The sequence below is a fragment of the Callorhinus ursinus genome, unplaced genomic scaffold, assembly GCF_003265705.2.
Source record: "Callorhinus ursinus isolate GAN/ISIS: 27379988/994484 unplaced genomic scaffold, GSC_fseal_2.0 scaffold1, whole genome shotgun sequence".
Classification (NCBI taxonomy): Eukaryota; Metazoa; Chordata; class Mammalia; order Carnivora; family Otariidae; genus Callorhinus; species Callorhinus ursinus.
Genome location: NW_027397063.1, coordinates 147,885,947 through 147,912,198, shown reverse-complemented (window position 1 = coordinate 147,912,198; position 26,252 = coordinate 147,885,947). Strand labels below are relative to the sequence as shown.

General features: G+C 37.7%; 1 protein-coding gene across 7 annotated transcripts in view; it reads right to left on the bottom strand.

The window, feature by feature from the left end:
* Positions 1-26,252, bottom strand: part of TCAIM (T cell activation inhibitor, mitochondrial) — a 54,282-nt gene that overhangs the window by 5,608 nt on the left and 22,422 nt on the right. For all 7 annotated transcript variants that reach the window (XM_073902749.1, XM_025885019.2, XM_025885004.2 and 4 more), the window contains 6 exons: positions 23,928-24,180; positions 8,222-8,344; positions 5,867-5,964; positions 5,056-5,147; positions 1,922-2,154; positions 1,237-1,368 (listed from right to left, as the gene is read on the bottom strand). In XM_073902749.1, the coding sequence (XP_073758850.1) occupies positions 1,237-1,368; positions 1,922-2,154; positions 5,056-5,147; positions 5,867-5,964; positions 8,222-8,344; positions 23,928-24,180 (931 nt within the window). The remainder of the gene's footprint in view (positions 1-1,236; positions 1,369-1,921; positions 2,155-5,055; positions 5,148-5,866; positions 5,965-8,221; positions 8,345-23,927; positions 24,181-26,252) is intronic.

Here is a 26,252-nt window from a genome sequence, read left to right as displayed (position 1 = left end):
TCACAGGGACAGGTGGGCCAGAGCTGCTCCCAAGAGTTAAAGCTGACTTACAACGAAGAGAAATCACATCACAAACATGAAGCCTTACCAACCAGTCAAGAAATGGGACATTCGTGCCACTGGATTGGGCCAACAGAGCTGTCACCAAGTCCACAAGCAAAACTAAGAGATGTAGCTCCTTCACTTATTCTCTACACAGAATGATCCCATTATCTCTTGTCTTCTACGGCTCTCCTCCACCGCCACCCTTGCTTTCAGATGAGCAACTGGTGGGGATGGAGGGGTGAATGGGGGGCAAGACAGGAGACATGTGGAACCAGCGGCTCCCCAGCACACTGCTGAACGGTCACCTCAGACCCTCTACCTTCCAGGTTCTGGTCTCTGTACTCCTCTCCCTCCTTCTCTGGGCCACTGTGTTCCCTTTAGCGCTGCTGTGGCTTTCCTTGTGCTTCTCACCCAGCCCCTCTCTGGCCCAGCTCCCACTGACCCTGTGCATAACCCACACCCCCCACCAGAAACGCAGTCCAGGGGGGTAACAGAGCTGGCCCCAGCGTTCTCTCCACGGCACCTGTCATAGCCTCAGGGACACAACCATCACGCCAAATGACCGCTAAATGAATGAACAAGTGAATAAATTCTCAGTCTCCAAACCTCCTTTGCCAACATCCTTAGAAAAACCTCTTTTGAATGTAATATCCTCCTTTCTTCATAGGAGATACATAAAACATTATCAAGCAGTATCCAATGCCCACAAATCAGGAAACTGTTGGCTACCAAGTCCTTCAAAGACAGAACATAGAGACAGGACCGCTTATGAATGACATCAATTTTTTACTTTAAAACTTCTTCTCATTTACTTAAAATCAGTAGTTCTCAATGTTTTAGACCATCAAGATTCCTGTTATTCAAGCAGTAACTGAATTTTTCCCATCTGGAGAATTTCTTTCTGACATTCTTATCTTTTGTTCTGCTCCTGAGTTGACTTTTATACTAACAAGCCTTGCTTCTCAAACGGAGGCACATGGTGGTAATGTCAATGAGGCTGTTACAATCAGAAACACCACATGCAATTCCTGGCAGATCAAGGAGGTGGGGGATAAATAAATGTGGATTATGCACAAATCAGTCCACTTCCTAAGTTTCATGCAGTTTTTATGTCCCATCTTTATGAATTCCGAAAACCTGAATTTTGACAGACTGACTGACAGGACATTACAAAGGGCTCATGGCACTTACTCTTCTTTTCTTTTCATGTTGTCTCTTGCCTGCTGGGCTTTGGTAAGGATAAACCACTGGAGGTTTGCTGGGTCACAGAGGCTTGGGATGTTAAAGTGCCCGAGTTCATGCAAGCTTGGAGCATATCTGTCACTGTAACAAAACACATGTGAAAGGAAAAATCACTCATCCCTCCATTCCCCACTCCACCCCCAAAGAAAATATTTTAGTAGTCTGATGAGTGATGAAGGAATTCATCAAGAAAATCCACTTTGAAAGTATAGTAAAATTATGCTTTAAGTTTTGCTGTTACCCAAACAGACACACGTTCAGGATGACCACATACTTCCTTACCTCGTGGCCACCCTCATCTGTAAGATGAGCCCGGTGAGGTGTGAGGTGAGGTGTGCATTTAGCACCAAGCACAGACTGTGAAAACAGTATGTGCACAAAAAATGTGGGCTATTGATTCAACATTAGTTTAATTCTAGAAAGTTTTCCGTAGGATTGACTTTGCCCTGTAAGTGGCAATGTACTTCAAGACTATTCTAGAGTCAATCCTTCAATTCCTTTAAGTTGGCTTTTTTAATGTGTAAATGAGTGTCACTTTTCTTTAGTTCCTAAGAAAAAACACAAAACAATTTAATCCACTTACACAATGCATCTAAGTGAAAGAATAAAAGTCGTTCTTGTTTTAGATATTTACCTGTTAAGGATCATCTGTAAACCACGCAGACTGCGAGGGTGAAAGGGTATTCTGTTTTTCACCAGTCTATTATAGAACACATCAAGAAGAGAGTAATATTCTTCAAGCGTCAATACTGGTTGCAATTCCTCAATATAAACCACTTGTATACCTCCGAGGAGGTAGCTTATTTGGTCTTCTAAAAGCATCAGCCTCCTCTGAAGGTCAAAATAACTTGGTAACCTTTCAAAAAGCTACAGTATTTAAAAAAAAAAATGAAACAAATATTTAGTTTTATGTTATTGTAATAGCTCAATTTTAGGATTCCAATAAATGGGATTGAGAAATTTTAACAAGAAAATTGTTTTCCTAGACAGAAAGGTCTAAGAAGTCAAAGAAAAAGACTTAATGTAATGCTGGAAATATTAATATTCAAAACAAAACACTACAAATCTTAGGGATTTTTAGATAAGACTAAAGAGATTGCAGAAAAAAAGAAATAGGTTCCAAATGAAAATAAGTCCTAAGTACTAACATTTAAATCTAAAATTAGTTTAAGAATGATTACATGGTCTAATAAAGAATGGTTTGAGAAATAAAGTACATGGATTTTAGCACCAAGTCTACTTCTTCAGAATTTACTTTAATTCAGCAAAACTCAATTCCATGCAATAAACATCACTGAGCACCTACCATGTACTTAAGCACAAATTGGGCACCTGTGTGTACAGATTTGAAGAGCTGGGCCCTGCTTTTCAGTCGGGGTACAAGTAAACAAAACAAGAATCAGGATTCTTTGTACTACGTGCCATGTCCACGTGAGTGGATACAGAGAAGACGTTCAAGTGAAAGGTTTCTAAGGAAGTCTAATGTGCCTGTCTGAAAATACAGACAGGATTTCGCAGGCGTTAGATGCACATGGAGGTATGTCAGGGGAAGAGAGACGGAAGCATGAAGAGGGGCAGCACACTCCAAGCACACTCCAATGGGAAGGCCCTGGTGTGCTGTGCTGAGGACTCAGACTTTACCTGGAGAGCTGGGGACGGGCAACTTAACAGTGGAATGGGAAGGCATCAAAAACCTATGCTCTAATAAAAGTAACTGCAGCGTACGAATTCTACAAGTTATCTATAATGGACTTCTAACAGTCTGAAAATCATTTCCCTACCCACTTTCTCCATTTTTCTCTTGATGATTTATCTATATATAAATGGTAATTACCTTTAAAAAACCTTATTTTCAGATAACTCTAGATTTGAACATCTTCCCCCCTTTCCCCAGTGGTAATGTCTTGCAAAACTACAGTATAACATCACCACCGGGAAACTGACATTGATCTGACAGAACTGATTCAGACTTCATCAGTTCTACTTACACTTAGTTGTGTGTATGTGTGTGTATTTAACTGTATGCAGGTTTGTCCCATGTGTAGATTCACACGCCATGACCACATGACATAGAACAGTTCCACCGTAGGGATCCTGCACGCCCAGTGATGCCCCACGGACCGTGGGGGAGAGCTCCCTACTCCCCAACCCCTGGCGACCACTAATCTGTTCTTTCCACAATTTTGTTATTTTAAGAATGTTACATAAGTGGAATCAAACAGTATGTAATCTTTTGATACTGACTTTTTTCACTCAGCACAATGCCCTTAAGATCCACCCAGGTTGTTGCTGGTATGAATACTTCATCCCCTCTTCCTGTTGGGTAATGTTCTGTTGTATGGATGTGCCACAGTTTAACCATTCACACCGTGAAGGACATTAGAGTTGTTCTAGTTGTTGGCTATTATGCACATTCGTGTACAGGTTTTTGTGTGAACATAATTTTTCACTTCTTTAGTTTAAATGCCCAAGGGTGCAATTTCTGGGTCACATGGTAAACACGTTTAGTTCTGTGCTGTCACGCTCTGTTCCAGAGCCCCTGTACCATTCTACATACTCCCCCCAGTGACGGATGAGTGATCTGGTGTTTCCACACCCTTGCCAGAATTTGGTGGTGTCATTATTTTTCATTTTAGCCATTCAAAAATATTTGTCATCTGTAGGTCTTCCGTGACATAGCTGTTCATTTTGGATTGTTTGGTTTTTTGACTACTGAGTTTTAAGAGTTCTTTATACACTGGGTACACAGACTTTTGTCAGATATGGTTTGCAAATATCTTCAACCAAATATTTGATTGGAACAGACATTTCACAGAAGAAAGTATAAGCCCATGAAAAGATACTCTCCATCATCTGTCATTATGGAAATGCAAATTAAGTCCACATGAGATAGCACCACACATTAGGTGTGTTAGGATGTGTTAAAATTAAAATTAGGATGGCTAAAATTAAAAAGACCACCAGCGCAAGCATTAGCAGTTTCTCAAAAGGTAAAAATACCCTAACATATGATCCGACTATTCCACTTTTAGAAGAAAAGGGAATATATGTGCATATGGACACAATGTTTCTAACAGCTTTATTTCCCATCGCCAAAACTGACATAACTCAATGTCCATCAATAGGTAAATGGATAAACAAACTGGTATATTTATATGATGGAACACTACATGGAAATAAAAAGAAATTCTTGACACATGCAACAGTATGGATGAATCTGAAAATAATTATGTCGAATGAAAGAAAACAGAACCGCCCCCCAAAAAGAAGTATATACTTTGTGATTCCACTTATATGAAATTCCAGTTATAAACTGATTTATAGTGACAGCAGACCACTGGTTGCTTGGGGAGAGGGTGGCGGGATGGAGGAGAGAGTTTACAAAGGGACATGAGCATACTTTTGTGGGTGATGGATATGTTCACTATCTTGATTGTGTTAATGGCTTCATGGGTTTTTACACATGTTAAATCTCATCGAATTATACACACTAAATACGTTTATTGTATGTCAATTATAACACAGTAAATCTGTTAAAACCAAAACAACAGAATGCAGGCCTTTTAGGCTATGCTTCAGAAAAGACTATAAAATTTCCAAATAAAAACTGACTTAAAAATCAGGCCTCTTGAGTATTTTAACTACATGATAAACATCTATTCTGAAAATAGCTGAAACTATGATCTGAGTTTTTTTAGTTCACTGACATAACAGCATAGTTTGAAACAAAAGTAAGTCAGGATTTTTTGCTTTGAAACTTTTCCTTACTTTTGTCCAGTGATGATGGACATCCATTGTTCCTAGCATCACATGGCCCACTGCACTCATTCCGGATCGGTCTGTAAATATTATTGTACATCCTGGTGATAAAACACAAACCCTTTGGTCACTGTCCATAGATGCTTCATTTTTTTAGTATTGTGCAAATAATTACTTAAATTTAGTAAACAAATTCAGTAGAAGCTTAAAGGCTAATTTTTTATTTTATTTTATTTTTTAAAGATTTTATTTATTTATTTGACAGAGAGTGAGCACAAGCAGGGGGAGTGGCAGGCAGAGGAAGAGGGGGAAGCAGGTTCCCGCAGAGCAGGGAGCCCAATGCAGGGCTTGATCCCAGGACCCCAGGATCATGACCTGAGCCGAAGGTAGTCACTCAACCAACTGAGCCACCCAGGTGCCCAAGGCTAATTTAAAAAAAAAAAATTTTTTTTTAAAGATTTATTTTAGAGATGGGGAGAGAAAGAGAACGCACAAGCGTGTCCACGTCAGGGAGTGTGCGCAGAGGGGGTGGAAGAGAATCTCAAGCAGATTCTGTGCTGAGCCTGCCACCTGGCTCCATCTCAGGACCATGAGATCATGACCTGAGCTGAAATCAAGTCAGAAGCTTAACGGACTGAGGCACCCAGGTGCCCCTTAAAGGCTAATTTTTTGTCTCTGTTTTACTCAAAGGAACAGATTTAAAAGTTCAGCTGTGATAAAGTCACATCTGTACGGTCTTTTAACACTTAGTTTTCCTCCACAATTTACAGATGTGTATAGCAGCTGAGTGATATTTTAAAAGAAAATGGAAATTGTTTACCTTTTGCATTTTTAAGTGTTTCCAAGTTGTGCTGTGCTAAGCGGCCTAAACTATGAAGCTGGCTACAGCGATGGGCGATGCCCCAGCTCCTCTGCCACCTAGTACAACAGAGCACACAGGCGCGTTAACACCAGGCGCCCCCGAGGGAGGACGCCTGCATTCACCCCTTGCTACTTGATGCCTGGGAAAGCCAGTGAGTTTCTTTCTCAAGTAGGCATATGTTTTCCAACTAGCTCATTTTTTTATGAAGCAACCAAATGGAAAATGAATGGTTTGCCAGAGGGTAAAAATATTACTACTATGTTCAGATATCCAAACATTTCAAACAAGCAAATACACTATGCTGTTTCTATTTTAAAATAAGGAAATGAAATGCGGAACACTTAAAAAAAACCTTTTTCATCTCCACATCATTCAATGATGATGATTTTGTTTTAGATTTAAGTTCTAATTAGGAACTCCAGACTAGATCAGATTCTTTTTATCTTATTCTAGAGAAAGTGACTTTATGACATGTAATCTACATATTTTATAAATGAACACTCAATCTTAGTGACACAATGGAACCTGATATCTGTGTGGTGTCACAGAGGCACTGGTATGAGCACTGATCTTTAGAAGCATCAGAACATCCCCCTTTGAATTCTAATTCTGTTACTTACTGGCTCTGTGACCTTGAACAAGTTGCTTCTAGCCTTCCTAATGTTTCCATTTCATACATACAAAGTGGGATCACTTCCTCCAGGACAGGTAGCATAAATCAAAGGGGATAACATATGTGAAGGAGTAAGGCACTCAAAACAAGCTCTCAAAAAACTTAGGTTCCTTCTTCATCCTATTACCAATTCTGATGAATGTCATTTCTGATAAAATGGATTTTCAAAACTTTTTCTTTAACCCACAGGTGAAACAGATATAATTTCAAAGAATTAACACTGTGATAAACCTGCTAAATACAGTTCTTACTAATAAATGGTCTTTCACACAGGTGGCTCAGAGTTAGAAACAATGTCATTGGTCACAGTGTTTCTCTTTTGTAGGCTTGGCTGATTTTCTGATAGTGGAAAGCCATCATACCCATGATCCTCAAATGCTTTGGTCTCAGAAAGCTTTTGCACTCTTAAAAATGGAGAACCCAAAGACCTTTTGTTTATGTGTTTTAATATTTATTGATATTTACCATGGCAAAAATCAAAGCGGAGAAGTTTCTACACCATACTGTAATATAATGCTTGTTTCTTTTTATGATTAAGAAATCCTTAAAAAAAATCCTTTTGTTTTCCTAATTCTAATCTCTTTGATAGTTCATTTAGAATTTATACTAGAAAAAAGTACTTTTATGTACATAAATTTATTTTACAAACTTAAAAAGGATCTTGTTATTTGGGTGTTAGCTAGAGAAGTCCATACTACTACACTGTGAATTAAAAGAACCCTTCTAATCAAAGCAGGGCCTAAAAATAACTGATGTGATGACAAAAGAGCAGCCATCAGCACAAATCCAAACATCCCACACACACCAAGTCTACACGCTTTCCTTGAAATCTTATCTTATAAAACTATGATCTGAAAACAAAAAAAAACAAAAAAACCCCACTATGATTTGAATATACAAGAACAAAACATTTAAGTATTATCAGTACTCCACAGGCACAGGAAAAAGGTGCTATTATGATACCCAAATAGTCATTTAGTTCAAAAGAAGAAAAAAAAAATCCTGATAATAAAGGTTGGAAACAACAAAACAGGTTACAACGAACTGTAATAGAAATGTTCAAGCACAAGACTGAGCAACAGTTTCTCAGTTCTTGTAACGGGGGGTTCCCCCCCACCCCCGGAATCACACCAGGGCCCCCTTATCCCTTCCTTAGTGTTTTAACAGCTGTTAAATGCGTTTTTATAATAAATGCCCGTTATCTTTACGGAACTGTGATTTCCAGGTTAATGAAAACTTTAAAAAGTCATGCTATAAAACACAGAACCAAGAATACAACACCCATTTTTTGTCTCCCTTCCTCATTTTAAATTTAAATACTGATCTCACAGGATGGAGGGATAATTACTTTTTATATATTATGTGCATATGTTAAAGGATTTTCTTTAATAAACATTACTTTAAAAAATTAAACTCTTATGCTAAAAATGTCAGTATCTAAACCTTACTTCATAATTTTAAACAAGAAATTGATAAAAGTTTTCTTATAAAGATGAATATTTGACTACTTTCAGAAAAAGATAATTGAAGGCTACTTATAGTTATCAGAATAATTAAAGATGCAAATATTTAACTGCTGGGAAGCTTGACCAGTAGATAATACATGCTTATTTTAGTCTCTAAATTAAGGTCTTTGTTACCTGATGTCTGAGAGCTGCAGCTGCTGAGACAGATCATCTTTTAAACGATCTAGTTCTCTTCTAAGTGGTAAACTGTTCCTCAGTTTTTTAATTGCACTTTTCCCATTGTTATCTAGCCAGGATCTAGAAAGAAAAAAGCAGAGATACACACTTTTAATACTGACTCTAATGCAGACATTTCTAGTACTAAAAGACATAGACACCGCAGTAAAGCAGACCCCGTGTTAAACTGAGTTTCCAACCAAACCTTTACCAAATTATAAGCAAAACACAGGTGGGGAGAGTTGAGTAGAGAGTGACGTAGCAGAGTTGACTTCAGCTGGGCATGCAGTAGGGTGGCAGTGAGCATCAGGGGAGTAAACAGACCGACCCGAAAGGGCGGATGTTTTGGGAGACTCTGTGGTAAAAAAGACTGGGCTGGTGAGATTTGGCCACTGGAGGACTTGGATAGAGATATGGGGGAGTAAGCACCGAGAGCTCAGGGCACTAACTACCAAGATTAAACTAAAGGAAGAAGTTGGAATCTACCCAGCTAGAACCCACGAAGTAATCTTGGCAAGTGCCTTCATTAGGACATATTCACTGCCCTTTAAATGTCACCAGCACCATTAGATGTGTCTTCTGAGTTTGACTTTTTCACCTTATTCGTTGTACCATACATTATTTATGCATTTGTTCTGGTAAAGTGGCAGTTCTACACTCCACGGGTACGTGAAGGATGTGTGTGAGTGAAGATCTAGCACAGCCCACTGAAAATTGTAATACACATAAGGGATAGGTCTTGAAGTATCTTGAATTTTTAAACCTTTATCTCATCTCTAGAAATCTAGCAAAAGGTTTAGCATATTAAATTTTTTTATATATATGCAAAGGAAGTCACCATAACTAGAATACGACTTAACAAGTGCTGGCAGAATAGACATTTTAAAAATTATCAAGTTGATAATCTTGAAACCAACAAAATCTTTATGCATCTATCAAGTATTTATCTGAAATACCTGATACTGTGTTGTGTTGGGATGTAAGGAGGATAAAATGGCTGCACAAAAGGAGACACATCTAAGGAATACAGAGATAAGAAATTAGGATTATGAGGGGCGCCTGGGTGGCTCAGTCAGTTAAGCGTCTGCCTTCAGCTCAGGTCATGATCCCAGGGTCCTAGGATCGAGTCCCGCCTCGAGCTCCCTAAAAAGATTTATTTATTTGACAGAGAGAGAATAAGCAGGGGGAGCAGCAGGCCAAGCAAGGAGCCCGGATGCAGGACTTGATCCCAGGACTCTGGGATTATGACCTGAGCCGAAGGCAGATGCTTGACCAAGTGAGCCACTCAGGCGCCCTAAAATCTTTTTATTTTTATTTTTTTAAAGAATAGTATATTTGAGCTTCTATGAGAACAAAGGAAGAATCAATTCTGTCTGTAAGATTCTACAGAACAGGTGATATGTGACCTGGAACCTGACAGATATATCAGATGTTTTCCAGGCAGATTAGTGAGGGGGAAGGGCATGCCACTCATGCTAGTACACAAGGAACCATAAGGCGAACCAATATGCCTAGAGGGAGGGAAGTATGAGATGAGAGTAGGAAGGCAGGGTCGGGGGAGGTGGTGAGTCAGCCCATGAGGGTTTTGCATATCGAGAGAAGGAATCGGGACCTTATTCTCTAAGTAAAGGTATTCAACATTTTTAATTCACTAACTTTGTACAGTAATTAATAATTCTTCCTACTCCCTTTTTAAGGGTATTGGAAAAATTCTGTCATCTCTGCATAATGGGATAAATAAGAAAATAAATAAAAATATCTTACATCACTATTATTAGCTATTATAATTTTTCAACATTTTCCTCATTTATTAATATATGTTATTCAATTTACTTTAAATCATATAACAGAAAGCATGATTTGCAGACAAATGAATTATCAAACAGTCTTAAATGGAGACTGAAATATAATCTTAAGATTATACACTCATGACTTGATTTTTGGAATTCTTACATTTAGTGTATAAAAATCAACTGGTCTAATTTAACAATTGTGTTTTGTTTCTTAACAGTGAGATAAAAATGAAGATTCTAAACACAGCATTTAATACATATATAGAGATAAAGATACATATTCCCTGGCTTAAGCCATGAGAGGTTCAGGAGCTACTGAGCACATGTAGCCCTCAGGTCTTGGTTTCTTAAAAACCATTCCTTACTAAAAAGATTCAGACCTTTCTGGCAAAACGACTGAATCAAACACTGGGGCACAAACAGTCCAGATGAGCTTGGAACGACTTAATGAATCAGAAGGTGAGACTTCCCAAGGAATGACAGGAACATAGGAGCCAGCTCCAAGGGATGATAAAATTAGAAAATTACTATCTGGAAACTATCATAGTAATATGTGATTCAGGCAAGAATCATCAATGAAGATTAGGGCTAGAGAGTAAGTGCGGTGAATAAAAGGATATTTACATAGCTGTGAGTATCTCTTCAAAAGAAACTAATTGAGAGGAAAACTGGTAATGTATTTACTGTGGAAAAATAGGGGTCATCACCTTAATCGTTTCTTTTCCTTATTACACTGGCTGGACCCTCCAAGACAAATTAAGTCGTAGAGGGAAGAGCAGGCTTGTTTCTGGCCGGCTTGTTTCTCCTCCCATCTGCGTTCTACCTTTCAAAAATTCCAAAAAGCATGTCTCTTACTGACATTCCTTTGTTTCCCTCAGCAACCGCCATGAACTTTCATAAATTTCTAGGGATCTGCAGGCTACCAACTGGGAAATGCTCCTCTGGATAATGCACGAGTTATTAAGGGGAATGACATGATAAAATCTTTTTGTAAAGGGAAAAGAAACCAGTAGTAACAGATCCTTTAGGAAGTTATAATCTAGGAATAAGTAGTAATGCAGATTCCCATTAAGCATTTTTGAATGATCTTTTTCTCACCTGAGTAAAAACTATGAAAACATACCTAATGTTGGTTTAAATCCAAACTTGGTATTTTTAATCTGACCTCAGGAGATCACCAGACAACCTACATTTTGACTATGCAAATTAAACTAAAAGGCAAAGAGAAAAGTATACCTTCTTGTCCAATATGGAAACATATGGTTATCCTGACAGCTCGTACTCTGGAACTAAGAGACAGAGATCTACATTACTCTCTAAATGAGAATCCTCTATTGGATTTTGAAAGAACAATTAATGCCTGAATTTGCTATAAAAATCATTTAAATTCTTAATTTTATAATCATAGTCATTTGTAAAATGTGAACCCTTTATTTTTAATGGGGAAAATCCATTCAAATTACTATTGAGATTAAAGAGTCATTTTATATTCCTTTTATAATAAAATACAGTTAAACCACACTTTCAAGAACTTTAAGAAATGTTGAAATTTATTTATAAAAATTTATCAAAAATAAAATCATCCAAACAGTACTTAGTAATCACTGATATATATACATATATACACACATATGTGTGTGTGTGTGTGTCTGTATGTGTGTGTCTATTTAAGATTTTATCTATTTATTTCTCAGGGAGAGAGAGAGCACAAGCAGGGGGAGCAGCAGGAGAGGGAGAAGCAGGTTCCCTGCTGAGCAAGGAGCCCAATGCGGGACTTGATCCCAGGATACTGGGATCATGACCCGAGCCGAAGGCAGACGCTTAACCAAGTAAGCCAGCAAGGTGTCCCACACTGATATATTTTTAAAAAGAGTAGTAACAGTTTTTTTTTTTAAGGTTTATTGATGCCATAAGATACCTAGAAATAAACCTAGCCAAAGAGGTGAAAAGACCTATACTCTGAAACCTATAAAATACTGATGAAAGAGAAAGATGGCGGAGGAGTAGGGGACCCTATTCCAACCAGTCCCCGGAATTGAGCTGAATATCTACCAGACCACTCTGAGCACCCATGAAATCGGCCTGAGATGTAAGAAGATAGATCTGGATCTCTACACACAGAATATCACAGGGGGTTGGTTTCAAGGTATGAAGAGGGGAGCCGTGATTCTATGGGTAGATATCGGAGGATAATGGGAACTGAGGGCGGCTGGCGGTTTTAGAAGCACAAAGGGCAAGAGACATGCCCCAACCTGGAGGCGAGGACTGGGAGTGCTGCTGAGGGGTGCACAACCCAGGACGGTGCAGTTTATAGCAGCATAGACAGAAATGGGGATAGTGTGGCCTGGAGAGCTCACTAAAAAACAGACTGCGACCTCTCTGCTCTGAGGCAGATGGTTGGAAACGGTCTCTTCTGCTCTCTCTGAAGAGACGCGGAAAGCCGCCAAGGAAAGCCACCACAGAACAAAAGCCCCCCAAAACCGTTTTTCACTGAGCCCATCCCCCGCCACAGGGGGCAGGGCAACTCTGCCCAACAAGGGTTGCCTGAGTAACAGCGCGGCAGGCCCCTCTCCAGAAGACAGGCTGGGAAAACAAGAGGCCAGCAACCCGAAGGTCCCTGGAAAACAGCTGCATCTTGCTTGGGTTGTGACCAATAATTTGGACTCTCTACATTCCCTCAACCACCCCTCAACAGAATGACTAGGAGGAACCCCCAAAATAGGAAAGACTCAGAGATTATGACTTATGCTGCAGATTTACAAATGGATGCAGATATAACCAAGATGTCGGAGATGGAATTCAGGCTAGCAATTGTGAAGACAATAGCTGGAATGGAGAAATCAATTAATGGCAACATAGAGTCTCTAAGGGCAGAAATGAAAGCTGAATTGGCAGAACTTAAAAATGCCATCAATGAGATCCAATCTAATCTAGATAATCTAACAGTTAGGGTAACTGAAGCAGAAGAACGAATGAGTGATCTAGAAGACCAATTAATAGACAAGAATGGAAAAGAGGAGGCCAGAGAAAAACAACTCAAAATCCATGAAAATAGAATCAGAGAAATAAGTGACACCATGAAACGTTCCAATGTAAAATTATTGGGATCCCTGAGAGGGTGGAGAAGGAGGACTAGAAGATATATTTAAGCAAATCGTATCTGAGAACTTCCCTAATCTAGGAAATGAAACAAACATTCGTGTCCTAGAGGCAGAGAGGACCCCTCCCAAGATCAAGGAAAACAGGCCAACACCCTGGCATGTAATAGTAAAACTCACAAATCTTAGAAGCAGGGAAACCCTCTTAAGGGCAGTTAGGGGGAAGAGATTCCCTACGTACAGAGGGAGGAACATCAGAATAACGTCAGACCTATCCACAGAGACCTGGCAAGCCAGAAAGCCTGGCAAGACATATTCAGGGTACTAAATGAGAAGAACATGCAGCCTAGAATACTTTATCCCGCAAGACTGTCATTTAGAATGGATGGAGAGATGCAGACCTTCCAAGACCGGCAGAAACAAAGAATATGTGACCACTAAGGCAGCCCTGCAAGAAATATTAAGGGGGGTTCTATAAAAGGAGAAAAACCTCAAGAGTGATATAGAACAGAAATTTACAGGGACAATCTATAAAAACAACGTCTTCACGGGCAACATGATGACAATTAATTCATGTCTTTCAATAATCACTCTCAACGTGAATGGCCTAAATGCTCCCATAAAACGGCACAGGGTTGCAGACTGGATAAAAAGACAGGACCCATCCATATGCAGTCTACAAGAGACTCATTTTGAACCTAAAGATACATCCAGACTGAAAGTGAAGGGATGGAGATCCATCTTCCATGCCAACGGACCTCAAAAGAAAGCTGGGGTAGCAATTCTTATATCAGACAAATTAGATTTTAAACTAAAGACTGCAGTTAGAGACACAGAAGGACACTGTATCATTCTTAAAGGGTCTAACCAACAAGAAGATTTAACAATTGTAAATATCTTTGCCCCCAAAATGGGAGCAGCCATCTACATAAGCCAACTGTAACCAAAATAGTCATATTGGTAACAATACATTATTTGTAGGAGACCTCAATACTCCACTCTCAGCTATTCATCTAAGCAGAAAATCAACAAAGACACAAGAGCTTTGAATGACACACTGGATGAGATGGACCTCATAGATATATACAGAACATTCCACCCTAAAACAACAGAATACTCATTCTCGAGCGCACATGGAACTTTCTCCAGAACAGACCACATACTGGGTCACATATCAGGTCTCAACCGATACCAAAAGATTGAGATTATTCCCTGCATATTCTCAGACCATAATGCTTTAAAACTGGAACTCAATCACAAGAAAAAATTTGGAAGAAATTCAAACACTTGGAAGCTAAAGACCATTCTGCTCAAGAATGTTTGGGTCAACCAGGATATCAAAGAACTTAAACAATTCATGGAAACCAGTGAGAATGAAAACACATCGATCCAAAACCTATCGGATAATGCAAAGGTGGTCCTAAGGGGGAAATATATAACCACCCAAGCCTCACTCAAAAAAAATAGAAATTTCTATCCCGAATTCACCAACTAACTTTACACCTTAAAGAACTAGAGAAAAAGCAAGAAATGATGCCTAAGCCACAGATTATAAGACAAATAATTCTGATTAGAGCAGAGATCAATGAATTAGAAACCAGAAACACAGCAGATCAGATCAACGAAACCAGAAGCTGTTTTTTTTAAAGAATTAATAAGATCGATAAACCTCTGGCCAGACTTATCCAAAAGAAAAGACCCAAATAAATAAAATTATGAATGAAAGGGGAGAGATCACAACTAACACCAGGGAAATAGAAACGATTATTAGAAATTATTATCAATAACTATATGCCAATAAATTGAGCAACCTGGAAGGAATGGATGCCTTCCTGGAAACCTCTAAACTCTCAAGACTGAAACAGGAAGAAACTGACAACCCGAATAGGCCAAAAGCAGTAATGAGATTGAAGCAGTGATCAGAAACCTCCCAAAAAACAAGAGTCCAGAGCCTGATGGATTCCCTGGGGAATTCTACCAAACATTCAAACAATAAATAATACCTAGTCTACTGAAGCTGTTTCAAAAAACAGAAACAAGAGGGAAAGCTTCCAGACTCATTCTATGAGGCCAGCATTACCTTAGTCCCCAAACCAGGCAAAGACCCCATCAAAAAGGAGAATTTCAGACTGATATCCCTGGTGAATATGGATTCCAAAATTCTCAACAAAATCCTAGCTAACAGGATCCAACAGTACATTAAAAGGATCATCCACCATGACCAAGTGGGATTTATCCCTGGGATGCAAGGGTGATTCAACATTTGCAAATCAATCAATGTGACAGAACACATTAATAAGAGGAGAGAGAAGAACCATATGGTTCTCAATTGATGTAGAAAAGGCATTTGACAAAATACAGCATCCTTTCCTGATTAAAACTCTTCAGAGTATAGGGATAGAGGGAACATTCCTCAAACTCATAAAATCCATCTATGAAAAACCCACAGCAAATATCATCCTCAATGGGGAAAAGGTGAGACCTTTCCCTTAAGATCAGGAACACGACAAGGATGCCCACTCTTGCCACTACTATTCAACATAGTATTAGAAGTCCTAGCAACAGCAATGAGACAACAAAAAGAATAAAAGCTATTCAAATTGGCAAAGAAGAAGCCAAACTCTCTCTCTTTGCAGATGACATGATACTTTATGTGGAAAACCCAAAAGACTCCAACCCCAAATTACTAGACCTCGTACAGCAATTCAGTAATGTGGCAGGATACAAAATCAATGCACAGAAATCAGTTGCTTTCTTATACACTAACAATGCAACTGTAAAAGAGAAATTAGAGAAACAATTCCATTTACAATAGCACCAAAAACCATAAGCTACCTCATAATAAACCTAACAAAAGAGGTTAAGGATCTATACTCTAGGAACTACAGAACACTCATGAAAGAATTTGAAGAAGACACAAAAAGATGGAAAAACATTCCATGTTCATGGATCGGAAGAATAAACATTGTTAAAATGGCTATGCTACCCAGAGCAATCTATACCTTCAACGCCATTCCAATCAAAATTCCAATGACATTTTTCAAAGTGCTGGAACAAACAATCCTAAAATTTGTATGGAATCAGAAATGACTCCGAATCGCCAAGGAAATTTTGAAAAAGAAAAACAAAGCTGGGGGCATCACGTTGCCTGATTTCAAGCTATATTACAAAGCTGTGATCACCAAGACAGCATGGTACTGACACAAAAACAGACATATAGACCAATGGAACAGAACAGAGAGCCCAGATACGGACCCTCCACTCTACAGTCAAATAATCTTAAACAAAGCAGGAAAAAATATGCAATGGAAAAAAGACAGTCTCTTCAATAAATGGTGCTGGGAAAATTGGACAGCTACATATACAAGAATGAAACTGGACCATTCTTAACACCATACACAAAAATAAACTCAAAATGGATGAAAGACCTCAATGTGAGACAGGAATCTATCAAAATCCTAGAGGAGAACACAGGCAGTAACCTCTTTGGCATCGGCCACAGCAACTCTTCAAGATACATCTCCAAAGGCTAGTGAAACAAAAGCAAAAATGAACTTTTGGGACTTCATCAAGATAAAAAGTTTCTGCACAGCAAAGGAAACTGTCAACAAAACAAAGAGGCAACCCACAGAATGGGAGAAGATATTTGCAAATAACACTACAGATAAAGGGCTAGTATCCAAGATCTATAACGAATTTCTCAAACTCAACAACCAAAAAACAAATAATCAAGTCAAAAAGTGGGCAGAAGACGTGAAAGGACACTTCTCCAAAGAAGACACACAAATGGCTACAGATACATGAAAAAATGTTCATCATCATTAGCCATCAGGGAAATCCAAATCAAAACCACATTGAGATACCAACTTACGCCAGTCAGAATGGCAAAAATTGACAAGGCAAGAAACAATGTCGCAGAGGTTGTGGAGAAAGGGGAACCCTCTTACACTGTTGGTGGGAATGCAAGTTGGTACAGCCACTTTGGAAAACAGAGGGGAGGTGCCTCAAAAAATTAAAAATAGAGCTACCCTATGACCCAGCAATTGCACTACTGGGTACTTATCCCAAAGACACAGATGTAGTGAAAAGAAGAGCCATATGCACGCCAATGTTCATAGCAGCAATGTCTGCAATAGCCAAACTGTGGAAAGAGCCAAGATGCCCTTCAACAGATGAATGGATAAAGAAGATGTGGTTCATATATCCAATGGAATGTTACTCAGCCATCAGAAAGGATGAATTACATCAACATGGATGGGACTGGAGGAGATTATGCTAAGTGAAATAAGTCAAGCAGAGAAAGTCGATTATTATGGTTTCACTTATTTGTGGAACATAAGGAAGAGCATGGAGGACATTAGGAGAAGGAAGGGAAAAATAAAGGTGGGGGAGAATTGGAGGGAGAGACGAACCATGAGAGACTACGGACTCTGAGAAACAAATTGAGGGTTTTAGAGGGGAGGGGGATGGGAGGATGGGTTAGCCCAGTGATGGGTATTAAGGTGGGCACGTACTGCATGGAGCACTGGGTGCTATACGAAAAAAGGAATTGTGGATCCCTACATCAAAAACTAATGATGGGGCGCCTGGGTGGCTGAGTCGTTAAGCGTCTGCCTTTGGCTTGGGTCATGGTCCCGGGGTCCTGGGATCAAGTCCCGCATCGGGCTTCCTGCTCAGCGGGAGGCCTGCTTCCCCCTCTCCCACTCCCCCTGCTTGTGTTCCTTCTCTCGCTATCTCTCTCTCTAACAAATAAATAAGTAAAAATCCAAAAAAAAAAAAAAACTAATGATGTATTGTGTATGGTGACTAACAACATAATAAAATAAAATTAAAAAAAAAAAACACTGATGAAAGAAACTGAAGGCATGAAGAAATGGAAAAACATTCCATGCCCATGGATTAGAAGAACAAATATTGTTAAGTTGTCTATACAACCCAAAGCAATCTACACATTTAATGCAATCTCTATCAAAATACCAACAGCATTTTTCACCACAGACCTACAACAAACAATCCTACAATTTGTATGGAACCACAAAAGAACCAAAATATCCAAAGCAACCTGGAAAAATAAAAGCAAAGTGGGAGACATTAAAATTCCAGACTTCAAGTTATATTATAAAGCTGTTGTGATCAAAACAGTATGGTACTGGCACAAAAATAGACATTGCTCAATGGAACAGAATGGAAATCCTAGAAATGGGCCCACAACATATGGTCAATTAATCTTTGGTAAAGCAGGAAAGACTATGCAATGGGAAAGAGTCTCTTCAACAAATGGTGTTGGGAAAACTGGACAGCAACATGCACAAGAATGAAATTGGACCACTTTCTTACATCCTAAACAACATAAGTTCAAAATGGATGAAAGACCTAAATGTGAGACAGGAAACCATTAAAGTCCTAGAGGAGAACACAGACAGCAATTTCTTTGACAACAGCTGTAGCAACTTCTTAACTAGATAAGTCTCCTGAGGCAAGGGAAACAAAAGCAAAAATAAAACTATTGGGACTTCATCAAGATAAAAAGCTTCTGCACAGTGAAGGAAACAATCAACAAAATTAAAAGGCAACCTACAGAATGGAAGATATGTGCAAATGACATTATCTGATAAAGGGTTAGTATCCAAATATATAAAGAGCTTATCAAACTCAACACCTAAAAAACAAATAGTGCAGTTAAAACATGGACAGAAGACATGAATAGACATTTTTCCAAATAAGACATCCAAATGGCCAACAGACACATGAATAAATGCTCCATGTCACTCATCGCTGCAATCAAAACCACAACGAGCTATCATCTCACACCTGTCAGAGTGGCTAAAACTAACAACACAAGAAAGAACATGTGTTGGCGAGGATACAGAGAAAGGGGAACCCTCTTATACTGTTTGTGGGAATGCAAATTGATGCAGCCACTCTGGAAAACAGTATGGAGGTTCCTCAAAAAGTTAAAAATAGAACTATCCTATGAACCAGCAATTGCACTACTAGATATTTACCCAAAGAATACAAAAATACTGATAAGGGATACATGTACCCCAATGTTTATAGCAGAATTACCAAGGATAGCCAAATTATGGGAAGAGTCCAGATGCCCATCAACTGATGAATGGATAAAGATGTGGTATATATATTATACACACAACAGAGTATTATTCAGCCACAAAAAAAAGAATGAAATCTTGCCATCTGCAATAACATGAATGGAGCTAGAGAGTATTATGCTAAGTGAAATAAGTCAGAGAAAGACAAATACCACATGATATTCATATGTGGAATTTAAGAAACAAGACAAATTATAGGGGGAAAAAGAGAGAGATGAAAACCAAGCAGCTGACTCTTAACCATAGAGAACAAACTGATGGTTACCAGAGGGGAGGGGAATGGGGGAGATGGGTGAAATAGGTGATGGGGATTAAGGAGGGCACTTGTGATGAGCCCCGGGTGTTGTAAGGAAGTGCTGAATCACTAAATTCTACACCTGAAATATTACACAGTATGTTAACTGGAATTTAAATTAAAAATAAATAAAATAATTAAATAAATAAAAATAAAAGCTTTATTGAAATGTAATACATATACAAGTCATCTATGGTTTGTATGTTCTCAGTGTTGTGCAATCACCAGCACAATCAACTTTAGGACACTTGCATCACTCTAATAAGAAATCATGTACCCATTAGCAGTTACTTCAATACTCCCCTCCAGCTCTTAGCAACCACTAATCTACTTCCTGTCTCACAGATTTGCCAGTTCTGTACATTTCACATAGATGGACTCATGCAATATGTAGTCCACTGTGACTGCTTCTTTCTCTTAGCGTAATGTTCTCAAAGTTCACCCATACTGTAACATGTATAAGTGCTTCATTTGTTTTTATGGCCAAATACTATTTCATTGTATGAATATACCACATTTTGTTTATCCATTCATTAGTTGATGGGGCATTTTTGGCTATTATGAATAATGCTGCTATGAGCAAGTTTTTATGTAGACATCTGTTTTTTCCCACGTCCTTCCCAATACTTGCGATTTTCTTTTTGATTATAACTATATTAGAGTATGAAGTGGTTATTTCATGGTGGTTAATTTGTTAGACCTTGCCTTGGTTTCAAAAATGATTTCATTATACTTACAGTGATAAATATAGTACATGTATTGTTTTTTTTTAAGTATTTTTTAAAAGATTTATTTATTTATTTGAGAGAGAACATGAGTGGGGCGAGGAGCTGCAGGGCAGAGGGAGCAGCAGACTCCCTGATGAGCAGGGAGCCCGATGCAGGACTCAATCCCAGGAACCTGGGATCATGACCTGAGCCGAAGGTAGATGCTTGACTGAGGCACCCATGCACCCCAGGTCATGATTCTTTTGAGATAAAAATATTTCAGTAACTCTGGGGCGCCTGCATGGCTCAGTGGTTAAGCTTCTGCCTTCGGCTCAGGTCATGATCTCAGGGTCCTGGGATCAAGCCCCATGTCAGGCTCCCTGCTCAGCAGAGAGTCTGCTTCTCCCTCTCCCTCTGCTTGCTGTTCCCCCTGCTTGTGTTCCCTCTCTCTCTCTCACTTGCTCACTCACTAATAAATAAATAAAATCTTTAAAAAAAATTTCAGTAACTCCTGAGAAGTTCACTTTTTCATGGATTTAAGAGGATGAAAAGGAGAGCCACGATCCAAATCACAATAAAATTAAAATGGCATAAATTTCAAACTCCTAGGCCTTAAACTGCATGGAACAAAGTATGGCATTTATAGCAATAGCTTTTCAAACTTGGATGGCAACCTATACATAGGAAGAAATTTTTTTTTCACAGTAAGAAATTTTAAATAGTACTCAGTAAATATACACATGCACATAAAAACAAGTATTTTGAGAAACACTACTTAAACTTACTGAAAACATATATTTAAAAAAATTAAAAAAAAGAAGAAAGCAAAAGCAAAACAACTTTGCTGGTTCCAAATCACTAAGTTGTGTTATACTTGCAATGTGAAAAACACTGACTTAGCCTATAGAAAGGGGAAGAATAAATAAATGCATGATAACGAGTTAAATCATGACTAAAATTTCCAAATGTTCTACAGAAATAGTTCCAATGTCCAATGTGACATTTTGTGGAGAGATTGATTTAGAACTTCAACACTGAAAGTGAAATATAACTCCTTGAACAAAATTTGAATGCAAAACACGGAAGTCTGACATTTACTGGATCTCAGTGCCTGATAGAAGAGCATTTCAATGGTCTTTCTATAGTTCAATGACATGTTTTTTCACCGGGAAAGATATTACATATGGGATTATTTGTTTAGACAGAAAGGGATTCTACTGGCTCCTTCCAAACACAAATTATGTATTAAAATCCATTTTGTTATATTATTTGATAGAGTATATAACCAAAATATGGACAAATTAAAATCTGCAACATGTCCATGGAGTGGCATTTCCTAATTTCTTTTGAGACTGGCAAACTTCTATTACAGTATAGAAAAAAACTCCTGAGGTATTAAAAATTTCATTTTATCCATTTTATATGGTTATACAGTAAAGTGATTTTGAAGTAAGATAAAACACGATTTGCTAAGAAATTCAGAGTTACATAGCATGTCCTAAAGCGTGGCTTGAAATGTAATTACCACTTTAAAAAAGAAATGTAATTACCAGATGTAATATGAAAACAGACTGAATGGAGCTTTTATAACCTGGCAATTCTTCTATTTAAAAAAAAATCCTGACTGATTTATTTTCACAATTTCTGTGTTTTATGTCACAACAGTAAGAGATGACTTCAGTTTATCACATTGCTATTATATCATCGTTTTAAAATATTATATCTTGAAATATTAGAAGTAGCTTAACATGCTTTCAAGAATAAATTTTGATCATGTGAATACAATTTATAAATCAAGTGAAGATCAGTTTTGATGTAAATTTTGAAGAATTATAATTTTTATGCTCTTTGTGACCACTGTAATTCAGCATATGCTCCTTCTGATTCCTCTTCTGCAACCTATATATAGAAGATGAAATTAAAGAATAAAGGATCAAAATAAAAACCTGAACTGCATATGGCCAAAATGACCATGGTGGCTAACAAGATTTGGCTGCGTTACAGGTACCCTAAATCTTACGAGGCAGCATCACTCAATTTATGAGTTGAAAGCTCTCCAATGGTTCAACAATTTTATAATTATTTATAAAATAATGACAAAATTAAAAAATTAATAACTGAAACGAGAAATTGACACAGATGCCATTCTGGCTTTTATGATAAAAGCTCCTGAAATTCTTACTGGGAAGAACACACATAAAACAAACTGTGAATAAGCCCTCAGTAGAGTGCCTTCAAAGTGGGCAATATCTGTGTTTGGGAGAAGGTTGACACTGGCTCAAATGGGCTTGGAGATTCTCATGCTCACAGCAATCTACTTAACTTCCACTACAGCCTCTGCATGTAATTACCTTCTGTTTTTCTAAACCATTTTTAAAAATCATCAATTTCTATCTTACCATGACTATTCCTTTTTTTTTGTTTTGTTTTGGTATCTATTTCTATCTTCATTACTCCTCCTCTGTCATTAAATTATCATTCCCAAAGTCACATTTTCATTTTGGTTTTGTTTACAAAGAGAATTTGAACAATTAAAATGCATATATTTAGGGAGGTGATTTACGCACTAGTTACACACACAGACATGTACACACATGCCTTCAGACAGGCATTTGTCTCCCTTTCTGTACTAGACTGCTACTTTCTCGTCTCTGCAGCTTTATTTGGAATCTAGTAGATAACAAGGGCAGGGATTCCTGGGTTAGTATAGGTAATCTACAAAGCAGATGCTCTGCCAGTAGATAATTAAGGATAATTTACAATGTTATAATTAAGTGAGAAGGCTCTGGTAAGACTCTTTAGGTACAACCACAGAAACAGAATATGGCTGGTCTTCATGGAGTCCAAAAAGGACTTACTCAGAAAAAATCTTAGTGGTGATTTTACAAGCAGGACAAATAAAAGAGAAAGATTTCATACATGGTTTTTATAATTAAAAATTATTCTTTCTCAATATGTTCCAGATGATACATTTTTTAAATTTAGATATAATTGACATATAACATTAGTTTCACGTATACAACATAATTTATTATTGGTATATATTACAAAATGATCACCATAGTAAACCTAGTTAATAGCCATCACCATACATATAAATTCTTTCTCTTGTGATGAAAACTGAGAAGATCTTTTCTCCCAGCAATTTTCAAATATATAATAATTATTAACCACAGTGCCCAGGCTGTTATTATTATATTGCTAGGACCAATTTATTTTATAGCTGAGAGCTTGTACTTTATAACACCCCAGATGATATTTTCAAATGTTGTCTCCATGCATTTTTATCATGTATGGACTATTACACTAAACGACATCATTACTGCTGAGCTATCTGAAGAAACTGGAAATGCTTAACACATGAAGAAGCCTAACGTTTTTTTGTTTTTTGTTTTTAAATAATCTTAGGTATATCCTTTCTCCATTTACTAGGGGTAACTTGAGAATTTTTAAAACTTAAAACCATGTCCTGCATGTATTTTGGCATCAAAAGACTACATGTTAAATACAGTTGGAAGTATTCTGGCAACTTTAAGAAACATGAAATATCTTTTTCTTAATGGTTACTGGATTAACTATATTAATAGAATTACTTCTGGAAGATTAGACTTTCATTTTAAATACGAACTACAAATAAGTTTAAATAAGAACTTTTACATACGTTAGGGTTGTTTCCATTCTCGAGACTTGTTCGAGGTCTTCATGAGGGTCCTTAAATCCAGTAAAGTAGTAATAAGATTTGTCCCACTTGATGGGCCTGTCAGACATCCTTGTAGCCTCCTTGAGAGGCTGGGAACGCACATTAGTATTCAAGCTTTGGATATGTTCAATAGATAAACTGCAGGAGTTGAGAATATACAATACTGTGCTTAGCAGATCTCTGGTGTGCAAAGTAAATTTGACTGCTCGAAATCCTAGAGAATATAATTCCCCCAAACAATTAATAGAGATGATTATTCACTTTATTTAAAAACACTTTTTCATGCAACATAAAATAAAAATCTTTTAAAAACATTTCATTACTGATTAAAATCTATCCTACTGGCAAATAATCTGTAAACAGAAAACTACTTCCCTTCTCCAAAACTATACCACAGTATCTTTACCTTCGTATTTCCTCAGTCAGTTCCCTGTCTAGTTTGGCACCAGAGACCAAACCCATTCCAGCCCAAGGAGGGGATTCAGAATATTCCCAGTGCTGCCCATAAATTTGTTCTTGACAGTCTGAGAGATGGAAAAGCTCTCCTCTGAGCAAGTGTCCATGAAAGACAGTTTCTGGCACTCAGACGAAGGGGCAGAGGAGGGACAGGGAGGTTGTACTGTGACAGTGGTTCAGACAGGAGCAGCCAGATAGTCTAGTCTCAGGGGTGACACAAACCCATCTCGAATGTTCTCTGTGATTACAGGAGATTGTCTTCACACTTGTCCGCCCAACTACCTAGTAACTCAATATTTTTGGAAGGGATGTCAAATTCCCTAATTGTTTAAGTTAGTGCTTTACCATCTGATTCTGATTTGGGGTAGTCTGTGGGCTAACATTAGTAATCTAACTTGTTAAATCCTCAACAGGAAAGCTACTGTTTTCTCCTTTTTTTTCTCTTCATTGCTGGGTGTTAGGCATGGTTCTAGCTGAATTTATGTAACTTCTCAACACCCCACCAACCATGTGATTATTATCTCACTGCAAATGTGAAGAAATCTGGCTCAAGGAGGTTAGGAAGAATGCAGAGCAAGGGCTTAAATGAGTTGACTCCAAGCCCAGTACTTTCTCCATTACAGCATGCTGATTCTTTCTTCATTTTTAAAAAAGTATTTTTAATTGATTTTGAAAATTATAACATTATTATATAAGTACATTCTCACTATGAAATTAGAGATACATACAGTAAAAATAGAAGTCTCCTGTTAACAGGCATACAACCTCACATCTTTACTAGACATAACCACTATTAACAGTTAGGTACCTATGCTTTTAGACCTGCCCTATCTCCTATGGTAGATATTAGCCCTATGTGGTGGTTTAGAATTAAATTAATTAAAATTAAACAAAATTAAAATTCAGTTTCTGGTCAGGCTAACAACATTTCAAGTGCTCAACAGTCACATGGGGCTTGTGCCTGCTATATTAGTGCAAATGCAGAACATTTATATCATCACAGAAAGTTCTCTTGTACAAGACTGCTCTAGACCTTTTCTATGGGCTTATGTATGTACATTACATACGATATATACCCCTATTTATTTACACAAATACACACCTACAGTTTAAATTGTTTCCTTTTAATATATAAATAGTATCATTCTAGACATATTACTTTGAACTTGATTTTGTTACTTAAACTTGGGGACTCTTCCATGTCTGTATGTATGGATCAACCCACTCTTTATAGCGGTTATGTATATATATGATATATATATATATCATATATATATATATCAGTCCGTATAATGAAGGTAATGAAGCATAATTTATTTGACATTTCTGAAACTGACGGACATAAAAGTTTTTAATTTTTCAATTTTCATATAAGGCTGAAATGTATTTTCTTGTCTTTGCCACTGATGACAGATACCACAATTTAAATAATTCTCAAGAGATACATACTCTGCTTGCCACACAGAGTTAAGGAATCTAGAACATGCAAACTAAGAAAGTTTTCTTGTTGAATTCTTTGAATCATTTGATGATAAAGTGAGAAATACTGGCAAGAAAGTTATTCTAGTTAGTGAAAGAAAGGAAAATCCTAATTCCTGTGTTTGAGGTTAGGAAGAGCTCAGTCAAGAATAAATCTGTTTCTATCTTATCCCATTAATTATTTAATCAAATGTAAGGGCTAAGGAATGCATATATGCTTTATTGGAAAACAGTATCTAATTAGTTTAGTTTGGATTTGACTACTGAAACTAAACATTTTAATGTTTGTTGGCTATTGGTATATATTGTTTCCTGAACTGTCTAGCCAGTCTTTGCCCATTTTTGTAACGG